The sequence below is a fragment of the Tachypleus tridentatus genome, chromosome 11 (assembly GCF_004210375.1).
Source record: "Tachypleus tridentatus isolate NWPU-2018 chromosome 11, ASM421037v1, whole genome shotgun sequence".
In the NCBI taxonomy this organism is placed as follows: Eukaryota; Metazoa; Arthropoda; class Merostomata; order Xiphosura; family Limulidae; genus Tachypleus; species Tachypleus tridentatus.
Window position 1 is genome coordinate 16,157,202 of NC_134835.1, and position 12,070 is coordinate 16,169,271.

The window sequence follows — 12,070 nt, forward strand, 5'->3', positions numbered from 1 at the left end:
CATGAAGAAGACTGAAATCTAACCAGAAATGGTCTGAAAAGTCAGTTTCTCTCCCTATTTTACTCCCTGAAGGAGACTGAAATTTAACCAGGTCTGAAAAGTCAGTTTCTCTCCCTGTTTCACTCCCTGAAGGAGATTGAAATCTATCCAGGAATGGTCTGAAAAGTCATTTTCTCTTCCTGTTTCACTGCCTGAAGGAGACTGAAATCTGACCAGGAATGGTCTGAAAAGTCAGCTTCTCTCCCCAACCTGGATGACTTACAATTAAGAGGCACCCAACTGTATACAATATATGGTATACAGCAGTATATGGTTTCGTGATTTTTTGATTCGTGAGCTGTATTTACTTTAGTTGGTTGATTTTGCTTTCTGTCTAGGTGTGTGCGTATAATGTTTTCTACGGTTTGTGGAGGAAACTTATTGATGTTGATGAAGTATTGTTTTATTTTGTCTAATTCATCGTTAATTTTATCTGGTGAACATAGTTTTATGGCCGTGTTTATTTGGTTTCTTAGCATGTTGCGTTTTTGTTTTGTTTCATGTGCTGAGTCCCAAGGAATGTATAGTCCAGTATGGGTGATTTTTCGGTAGATTTCTGTTTTAAATTGTGTGTCAGTTCTTGTAATTTTGAGGTTAAGAAATGATATTTGATTAATTTCTTCCTGTTCACATGTGAAGTTAATGTTGGGATGTATAGAGTTAATGTGATTGTTAAAAATTAAATGTGTGTTCTGAAAATGTGAATCCCGCAACCGTGTCATCTACATATCTGTACCAGTACAGTGGTGGATGTAATGCTGTGTTAATTGCTTGTGTTTCAACTTGTGTCAAATATAGGGTTAAGGTTCGTTGTTTTTTAATTGGAATTCTATTTTTTTTAAACCACAATATCTCACTTATTAATAAAATCCGTTATGAGGAGAAAACCCACGTGTAGAGAAAATTAATAATGTGAAAACGGTTGGTATGGAAACAGTTGGTATGGAAACGGTAGGTATGGATAGAGAAAGCATTATGTGGAGGAGCGAACAACGTTTCGACCTGACGATGACCGAAGAAGGTCGAAACGTTGTTCGCCCTCTACATAGTGCTTTCTATCCATATCAGCCGTTTTACACATGTTGTTAACAAAATATTAATATTTTATTATGCACTACAGAAAATGAAACCTTATGTTATAAAAATAGACGTACTATGCACTCATGACAATACAGTAATACAATGTGTATACTTACCAAATTATTCATGTTTCATACTCAAAGTAAAAATAAACATATAACAAAAATACAGAAAAATGTCAAATTACTGTTACTCACTGTCAGGAGATTAAATTATCTCTATATTAATTGAAACCAGAATCTTTTCTCATTTGTAGCTACAATAAATAATAATTTAATATTTTATTATTATATTGCTACCTAGTACAAACAGCAGAATATATTATACAAACTATTATGTTTCCTTGATGGCTCAACAATGTGATTCCATACGTGCTTACAATCCTAGAAAACTAGGGCTCGACACCCTCGGAGGGCACATCACAAACAGCCTATTATATAACTCTGCGTTTCAAGACAAACAAAACCATTGTCTTGTGTTTAATATTATTTTAATTTATTCATCATGATTCAATAAAACTTCATTACAAGGCTTATTTATACATGACTCTCAAGGCTTAACGTGTCATATTTATGTGTTATAGTAAAGTTAAATTAGGCTATTTGTTGTATGGAATAAAACCCCGGACGTTAGCGTTACAAGCTGTAGACCGGGAAATGTGTCGTGTTTTACCCTATTCTAACGCATGATTCAAAACACTCAGTCTTGCGCCATAGTTTTGTTTTACGTATTTTCTGCAAAAATTCATAATTATTTTAAAATAATATTTCGGAAAAGTATAGTTTAATTTTTGATAGAGATATGAGTAAAAATTTGTTTGTTTGTTTGTTTGTTTGGGAATTTCGCACAAAGCTACTCGATATGAGTCCCTAATTTAGTAGTGTAAGACTAAATATCATCACCACCCACCGCCAACTAACCAACGAATAGTGGAATTGATCGTCAATACGTGTGTTTAGCGCGACACGGGCGCGAACCCGCGAATACGAGTCGCAATGATAGTAAAACAAATGTGAATTTTATTTTGTATTTAAATAAAACTAATACGTGTGAAATAGTAAGAGTTGAAAAATGTATAAATAAATAACTCTCAGACTATAGCTCACAGTAAACCAGCGATAAGTCTGAAGTCTTACGAGTCCAATATAAGATTTTAATAACTGTGGTGGAAAAAAACACAGAGACCACTGTGTCGTTTTACGTTTAATAACAACCAATCAATCAACTCTAGCTACATTTGGACAGGCGATCAGTGCTCTTGACGTCTGATGTGAGGGTCGCGGGTTCTATTTTACATCCAACTAAATATGGTATTTGGAATAAAAGGATGTCAAACCCTGCATCAGGTACACACAAAACAACACAATTGTTTGTCTATGCCCTACCTGCTTTTAGCCTTGTATGTTCTCAAACGTAAAGCTATGTCACCAGCAGGCATATATATTATGTTAACATATAACTAAACCCGTGAAAATTCACGTATTAGTTTCATTTTTTCTTATATAATGCAAGATATAAAATTTAACAACACTTTCAAGAGTGGGCACTTTCTTTTGTCCAGCCCTGTATATCACAAACAACGATATTTGTTTGATAAGGGAAGTCGAGAAATACAAATTTATATTCACTCACTAAGCTAGCAAGTTGGTTTTTCTTTTAAGAACAAAATGATCATGGTTTGAATCCAGATTGGCCAAAATACCAGAATTAATATCCCGGTCGCACCAATCATGCTCGTTATAATGTGACGGTCAATCCCACTATTTGTTGGTAAAAGAATAGCGGTGGGTGGTGATGACTAGCTGACTCTCCTCTCGTCTTACACTGCTAAATTAGGGACGGATTGCATAGGTAGCCCTCGAGTGACTTTGTGCGAAATTCAAAAACAAACAAAAACAAACACGCATCAGAATTACCGAGTTTCATGTTGCATTCATCTCCAATATTGTTAAATCTATGGGTGTTGAGTCAAAGAGATTGCCATCAGCATGAGAAAAACACTCATAGATAGGTAGCCTTTCAACGATCAGGTGTTTTGTAAAACAAAGCCCGTCTCATTGACTTTTCAATTAACCTCAAAGGAACCCTGGCACCTAGCTTTGAGTGAATGTTTTACAGTGGTTAACACAACTAAAATCATATTATTAGAACGGAACACACATTCTTCAGACTTGCGATCATAAACGTTTTTCGTTCTGGTTTAAGATGACTTCAATTTTCTCCAGCCAATTCACAATCACCTAACACACAGGACCGAAATATGGAGCCAATAAAACAGAGATATTAATTAAAGCATTAGAGGTTTTTGTCTGAAATGTTTCTTACGTGAATAGATATTTATTAATCTTATTAACATCTTTAATACAGACGCCCAAAACTCAATGAATAGTCCTAAAGTTTAAATATGAACGACTTTAACCGCTAGGCGATTAAAATATTACATAATCTCCGTCACTGAAAGCAGAAGATAGCGAAAAAAGGTTGTTACTATATGTGGAAGAAAAATAAAAATAAGTGAACAGCGAAAAACGAACACGGATGAATTTTCATTGTTTTGAACAAAAATTTAAAATAGTCAACACTTTATAACTATTATACTTTTTTCACTACATCTCAATACAAACGGCTAGAAATTGACATTTAGGCCTATAGTTAGTGATGGTGGTGGACCAGACACGTTGCTAAGAGTTTAAGGGAAATTATAAACAATTGATACAATGAAATGTTAAGACGTGTTTTTAAAACAGGTTTTTATAGATAGTAAAACTATTGTTCATTTCATTCACAAAATTTCGTTAGGTTAACTTGACATCATTAGGTAGAATCGTCAGCTATGACAGCGGTAAACCTACGTATTTATAAAACTAAAATCAGGGTTTCGATTCACCTCAGTGGGTACGGCAGATAGCCAGATGTGGCTTTTTTATGAACACCACACATAAGTCATTAAGTTGGACACGAGAACTGAGACTAACGTAATTTAATTAACATAATAAATATTCTTTTACTTCATTGGTCCACACGGTATACCCCCCTTCACACTTACATGCTCTACCCCTATTTTAAAATATTTCCGAAGGTTCCTACGGTTGTTGGTGTTGTTGTTTTGAATTTCGCGCAAAGCTATTTGAGGGCTATCTGCGCTAGTCGTCCCTAATTTAGCAGTGTAAGACTAAAGGTAAGGCAGCTAGTCATCACCACCCACCGCCAACTCTTGAACTACTCTTTTACCAACGAATAGTGGGATTCACCGTCACGTTATAATGCCCTCACGGCTGAAAGGGCGAGCATGTTTGGTGCGACGGGGTTTCGAACGCGCGACCTTCGGATTAAGAGTCCAGTTCCTTAACCTTCTGGCCATACCGGAAGTGGTGAGAGAAAAGTCGTTTTGTACACAAAACTGAAAGTTAAGATTTTTTACAACAATTGATTGTAATAAACCTAATTGTTGGCAGGGGTTATGAAGGAAATTTCCAGGAACATAAAGTCCACTGAAAGTGTTCTTACGAAATATGGAAGTTTGAAAGCCTGTGTTTGTCTTTTTAAGAATAACGTTTAGAAATGACAATTTGTTATCAACTTGTTTTTCTCCCGTGAATTTTAGGTTTGGAAGTATCTGGTTTAGATGTGATAAAACACGTGAATAAGTGTTAAGGTTATCGAAGGTTATGTAATGTCATCATCATATCGATAACAAAGAGTTGGTGTATAAAGTGTCTTCAGTTCTTGTCATAAATATGTTGACAATTACTACAGCTACAGGGTTCTTCATACTTAGACCTTCAGTTTGAATATAATTTGTACCTTCAGACTGGGAAGTGGAAGATTTGGTAACAACGAGAAATAATTTTATTACAGTGTTGATATTCAAGTAAAAAGGGAATTCGAATCATTCTGGTAACATTCACGGACAGTGTTTATCACTTCACAGACGGGAACTCCAGTGAACATTCTTTTACATCAACCGTAATTAATTGAACAAAGTGATTAAATTCTCAGAGTTTTTAAGGAACATTTCAGAACTTTGAAAAACAAGGAGACACGGGAAATATATTTTGAAATCATTCATGCAAAGAATTTTCCTAGATTGTAATTGTCAGTTTTGTGTGTCGGAACAATAGGTTGTTAAGCGGAAATCAGATTTGGGAAGACCATAAATTTGAAAAAAATACGGGAACCTAAGGGGCTAAAAAATTGATTTAAGCCAGCAGAAAGTTGAGAAATTATTTCTAATTTTAAAATAATTTTAATTCCTTTTATTTAGAAGTGGCTAAGTAGATTTTCTTTTTTTAATTAATTTATGTTACTATCAATTCTTATATCTCCTCTACTGATACTAGTGGAACATTCAGTGAGACGCGTGTGTGTTGACGTTTTTTTTATAACAAAGCCACATGAAGCTATCTGTTGAGTCCACGGAGGAGAAGCGAACCCGTGATTTTAACGTTGTAAATCCAGAGACATACTGCTGTACCAGCGGGTGAAGGCGAATAGACACTTCGAATGAAATAAACAAAATGTTAGTGGAGTTGATACAAAAGTTTTGAAATTTATATATATGTGACACATCGAGGTTACAGTCCTGTCTTTATTTTCCTTTTCCAAACAATGTTTCAATACTAATATTATCTATTTCCTAGTCTTTAGTTGAAAAATTTCGTATATAACACAATGTTACTTTTTATTGTTTCTGGGCAGAAAGTGTTATTTCCCAACTGCTTATACCTAAAGCAAATGGAAAAGACCTATTTTCTCTTCAAACTTTGATTTTGTGACCTGGGTAATGAAGTTTTCAAATTTACCAATTTTCCAGAACATTCCAGGTAGATTCAGTGCTGAGTAGCTGATAGAGAATTTTCAAGAACTTTCTGGAATGTTGTGGAACTTACGAGGATTTTCAAAAACCTTTCAGAATTTTCTAGAACTTTCCACAGTAAGATATATATACAGGAACTCACCACTCACCACTTCAGTTTAGTTTTGGCTGTTTAAGTGAATGAACATATAGACTTATCTGATTTTATCAGAGATGGCATCAAGAAGCTGCAACCATTTTCCAGACACATTCTGCTATGTATGTGGCTAATTTATCAAGAAAAGAGCGAAAAAGTACTCTATGACAGCATCTGTTAAAATGTGTGAAGCCTACAAGTCATATTTCGTCATGTCTATCAGGGATCAATATAAACTCCTCATTTTACCTACGAGCACTGCAATAAAACTGTAGAAGGCAAGACTGATAGTTCTTGCTTGCTTGAATAGTAAGATTTTATATTGTACAAATTTTAGGACTTTTAAATTTTAAATACCTTTCGGTGAACCTCAAAGAGCGTCATGACCTTGCTAGAAGCCTTAAAGTATGATGAGTATGGCTAGGAGGTTATCGGAGACTTCAAAATGATGACATTCCTGATGGGTCTCCAAGGATGCTTTACCAAGTTTCCCTGTTATCTTTGCCTTTGAGACAGCAGGGACATCGCAGAGCTCTACAACAGGAAGTACTGGCCACAAAGGACCGAGTTCTCTGAGAGGAGGCACAATGTTAAGTGTGAGCCATTAGTGGACCTCCAGAAGGTATTTTACCCACCATTGGATATAAAATTGGGTCTTACAAAACAATTTGTCACAGCTCTTGATAAGGAGTCTGCAGATTTCAAGTACATTCAATGCTTCTTTCCTAAGCTGTCTGAGACAAAGGTCAAAGCTGGTGTCTTCGTTGGACCACAAATAAAGATCCTGGAGTGCACAGAATTCCACAAGAAGCTCAGCAAGAAAGGATAAAATCTTGGGGCAGCTTTGTCGCAGTAGTTTGGGGCTTCTTGGACAATCACAACGCCGAATATTATTTGGAACTGGTTAAGGCTACAGTGAAGAACTACGGCAAAATGGGCTGCAGGATGTCCCTGAAAGTCTACATCCTTGACGCTCATCTTGATAAATTTAAGGAGAACATGGGAGCATACTAAGAGGAGCAAGGCGAGCGCTTCCACCAAGATATACTGGACTTTGAACGCCGCTACCAAAGAGCGTATGACGAAAACATGATGGGAGACTATATTTGAAAGCTGATACGTGAAAGTTATTTACATTATATTCGCAACTCTCGAAAAACTCACTTCTAAACATTTTTGTATAACTTTAGTATAAATACATGTAAATGTTAATTAATATGTTGTGTTATTCAGACTTTCTGCAAATGAAAATGTACAAATTTACAACATAAGTAATTAAGAAATAGCACATACTATCCAGGAACAAAATTTGTGTTACATTGTGTAATCTACAAAATTTCATAAGTTTTGTTGTACTCAAGCACAACAGATGAGGTTTGAATACTTCGAGCAAGCACGAAACAGAGTTACTTTCGGGATAACGGAGACAGTAAGTTAAAGTGGCATTTAAAGTAGCAATAAATTATTTTGTATAAAAAAGTCTTACTATAGAAACAACAATAAATTATTGATTTTACTTATTTTAATCAGGCCCGTATACAGAACGTTTGATAGAGGAGTTCTAACTTGTGAGAACAAACCCAAACATGTAATGCACAATCAGCATTTTAAATGTTGCGGTGGTCTGGATGGATGTGATTATATCAAACCAAAAAATGCTATTTTTTCATCAGATGTATGTCGAGTAGGTTGATCACCATAAACAGTTGCGCTATAGCACCACTAGTTTGCACCACAATGAAAAAAACTTTGTTTATATTGGAATAATGGACAATGAAGTGAAATTATAAAGTGGAAAGTTGACCCTAGCGACAATGCAAAACTGATTTAGTCCGAAATTTTTATAACCAATTTCAAACCAAACATTCTTATGACGAATAGACAGGCTGTGTCACGTGGACATTGGTCTATTTCTAGATGTCAAGTAACCTATTAATAATTTATGATCTATACTCATTACACGACATTAAATTTGTTTCTTTTGTGATTAGGCTTCCATTGTTTTAATATTGTAACTCTCACTTTTTATTAGTTTTTTTAATTATGGACGTTAAAATTATCTAACTAACTGTAAAGAAACCTTGCATATGTAATATTTATTATATCTTGGAAGAAGAGCATACTGTTGGTTAAAACATTTTTATTTCATCATTTATTTAAACAATAAATTTCATTATATCTTCCAGAACTAAAAATTAACACGATATGCTGGTTCTATGTTGTTGTTTTCTTTAATTTAAGATACAGCCTAATATTTATATTAAAAAACTAAACATTAGTTTGTATAATATTAAAAACACCTCTGTGTTTCAATACAACATTCAGACGCTTCCTGGGAAGGTTACTTTAACTAAGGCATCTTTAAGGTATCTCTGTAGAGAACTCTCCATACCAGAAACGATTTTATCTTTTGATTTCTTTGCAATTTTGTTAGCAGCATATTTTAGAATCCAGTTGAAAAGGAACGAAGCTCCAGATACCTTCGTTATCTTAAATCCCTCAAAACGAGTAACTTTTGCGGAAACCAAGGTCACCTGTCCACCGTTCAAAGGAGCTGACAGAATAATTTGTACTGCTATTTCATTTATCCTAGCGTTTAAACTTCCCTTTAGCTTAATAAATCTGTTCTGTCTGTATCTATATCTACCACTAGCACTAACTCCTGACACTCCAAGGTTCGCATTCAAAACCACTTTTTTATTGGCTTCGTCATTTGTTAATGTGACGTCACCTCGTCGTCCAATACTTGAGAGACCTCTGACGACAACATCAGTAACTCGGAATTTGCCTTCATCTACTGCAGTTCCGACAACAAGAGGTTCAATTTTGGAAATGTATTCACGATTTTCTTTAAGGTTTTGTAGAACTTTGTCGATGTAGTCATTCATGTTTCCAGTCGTGCGAGCGACATCTGTGAACAATAAGTAAAACGAAAATTTTGAATTCGAAAATGACGCTAAACGAGAGTTAAACAAAAAGTTCTTTAAAGCAAATTGTGAACCAATAACTTTATTATTTCTTTGGAGAATATTAAGGTTGTTTTTAAGGTAAATGTTTGATCAAAATATCAAATCTGGTAATATTTTATTATTCACTATTTGTATGAACTCTAGAAATCTGACAAACCCTAAAAATCTAATAGAAACTTGATTATTTTTTAACAAACCGTACGATTAAAATAATAATAAACAGTTGTTAGCCACAATAATATTTATTATTGTAAATCGTGAACACGTATTTTGTTATCTTAAGAAGGAAAATGTGTCGTTAGGTCTATAGTACACTCAGTGTTTCGTAACGTCTGAACACAACATACAAATGACACTGCTTGATGACCAGTCAAATCAAATTTCCTTAAGAATAGGCTAAAATGAACTTAAAACTATAGTAACGATATAGACACAGTAATTATAGAAATATCTTCTTGAAATAATTTTGAGTATAAAGTTATAAAATAAGATATTTTCTACAAACGTGGTATATTCCACATATACATCAACAGTCTGACTTTTGTTGAGTTGTTTACACTAAAAGACATATTTGTGATATAAATCATAAATTTAAACAAACTTACCTCCACTTGCTACGCATATCGTTATTAAAATAATTAGAAAACTGAAACACCTCATGATTTATAACGTCCGTCAGTATTTTAATATTTGTTATCTGAAAAAACAGAATAATAATAATTAAACTTTATTAACGTTCTTTACAATGTTCATGTTTAATATTTAGGTAAAATCAATTTCAGATCATAAGTACACAGTCTTAAGAAATGACAAAGATGGTTGATGGTTTGGTAGACAGTTTTAATAACTGTATAACTAAAAGTTGTACAGTATAAAATGAATGAACTGTGAAAGTTGTCAGTTGTGAGTTAGCACCGAAATAATCAGTAACAATAACTGATGTTTTTAGCACTATACAGAGACTGAGGGAGATGAACAACAAGGAGCTTGGACGTCGATACAGTCCATGTTACCACATCTTCAACCCGACATGGCCAGGTGGTTAAGGCACTCGACTCGTAATGCGAGGGTCGCAGGTTCGCATCCCCCTCGCGCCCAACATGCTCGCCCTTACAGCTGTGGAGGCGTTATAATGTAACGGTCAATCCCACTATTCGTTGGTAAAGGAGTAGCCCAAGAGTTGGCGGTGGGTGGGAATGACTAGCTGCCTCCCCTCTAGTCTTACACTGCTAAATTAAGGACGGCTAGTGCAGATAGTCCTCGTGTGAATTTGTGCGAAATTCAAAACAAATCAAACCACGTCTTATGAAGCCCTACCTGAATATAATTTTTTTTTCCTATTTTAGTATGGAAGTAATATAAAGGTCTCATCAGTCGCACAGATAGTCCAGCTGCTTTGTGCCATAAAACAACCAACCAACTCATTAGTCAATCTTTCAAACAAAGCTGCAACAGTTTCATCCTTAGTTATTAAGCTGTTGATTAATAAATATTTTGTGAGTGGTTTCCAATACAGTTAAAAAAAACGTTACATTTACATTTCATGTTGTTGAATCAAGATTAACTTTAGTAACTGGTTTCACGACATTCATAAATTGTGTATTTTGTTTTTTCAGTTCATTTTATACAGAAAAATGTTATCATTATATCTGCAAGTATAATATCTGTGTTTTATAAGATGTTCTATTTTTAACACAAGCTTTACAATAAACTATCTGTGTTCTATCAACGGTGGAATATAGACTTACCGTTTACTCACCAGAGGACCTGTTGACACCAGTGACTCGTTTTTTTATGATACTTATATTGTACAAATCAAGTATCTTTAATAAAAATTATCTCCGTGTATTAGAAGCTTCATGATAAAATACGTTGTTAATAAACAGTTTAACATGAATGTGTTTTACTTTGCTGTTATTATAATTAACAAATATAATCACCGTGACAGTTACGTCATGTTTACTTCTTCTAGAACGAAATGAATTAATTTATTTCTAGTTAAACATAAAGAAACACTACGGTCGATCTGCACTGTGCTCACCACGGGTATCGAAACCCAGATTTTAGCGCTATAATCTCTTCGGGCACTAATTTGATTTTCAACACTTTTCACAGTAAAGCCCACACCCTGTAGCAAAGCGGTATATCTGTGGACAAAAACGCTAGACACCGGTTTTCGGTACCCGTTGTGGGCAGAGCACAGACAGCCCATTGTGCAGCTTTCTGCTTAACATCAAAATAAACAAACAATTTATAGTGAAATATGTAACATGCTCTTATTTCTAAATAACAAAACCTCCATTTGGGAATTTCTTCTCATTATTAGATATTTAGGTTACGAATTCCTTTAGTTTATCACCAGAGGTTAAATTCAAAAGACAATATTGTGACGTAGATACCTAATGCATTCTGTGATTGGCCCTACACTCAACTACTGACTACAGTTTCGTCCTTTAAAGGCTCATCACCGAAGCTTGGGTCAGCAAGCCAAAGAAATACCATTAGGCCTTTTATAATAGTGAAGTGGATGTAATATTTGTGGGGTTTTGAGTTTGTTTTACTTCACCATGTAGTAACCTAAATATCACACATAAACATAGTTTTAAACAGAAACCTTATTGATGAATATAAACAAACAGTACTTACCTGTATAATGCACTATTTGTACTTCTGTGTTTTGAACTCAGAAGAAAGCTATTTATACGTTTAAGTCTGATCTGGTATCAGTTATTTTTAGTAATCAAATACCATAACAATGTTTTCTTTTTCCAGTAAATATTGCCTTATCGGAGTTTTGTAACGTAAGGAAATTACACAAGAACTTCGTGTTCATGTGCAGATGGTTATTTTTCTCATTCGAAGTGTGTCTGTCACTGGTATAGATTACGTTAGCTTTTTCCTAACATTTTACGAGTGGAACGTTTCTCAGAACAATACTTTTATCATTACTGTTCAAAGTAAGTTTCTCCTGACTAGACAGATCTACATAAATACACCTGTCATTTGTGGGCCCCGGGGCTAAGCTTTCTA

General features: G+C 34.6%; 1 protein-coding gene across 1 annotated transcript; it reads right to left on the reverse strand.

Annotated features, from left to right (window-relative positions):
* Positions 1-8,194: 8,194 nt before the first annotated feature.
* LOC143231697 (uncharacterized) lies at positions 8,195-11,710 on the reverse strand. The gene is made up of 3 exons (XM_076466290.1): positions 11,687-11,710; positions 9,646-9,737; positions 8,195-8,982 (listed from the first exon to the last, which is right to left on the reverse strand). The coding sequence occupies exons 2-3, from the start codon at positions 9,698-9,700 to the stop codon at positions 8,393-8,395; spliced, it is 645 nt and encodes a 214-aa protein (XP_076322405.1). The 5' UTR covers positions 9,701-9,737; positions 11,687-11,710; the 3' UTR covers positions 8,195-8,392.
* Positions 11,711-12,070: the final 360 nt, after the last annotated feature.

Bases quoted from the DNA above. Each gene is read 5' to 3' on its own strand.
- LOC143231697 (XM_076466290.1), bottom strand. From the start codon at position 9,700: ATGAGGTGTTTCAGTTTTCTAATTATTTTAATAACGATATGCGTAGCA. The intron at 8,983-9,645 runs GTAAGTTTGTTT...TATTGTTCACAG, and splicing joins GATATGCGTAGCAAGTGGAG to ATGTCGCTCGCACGACTGGA.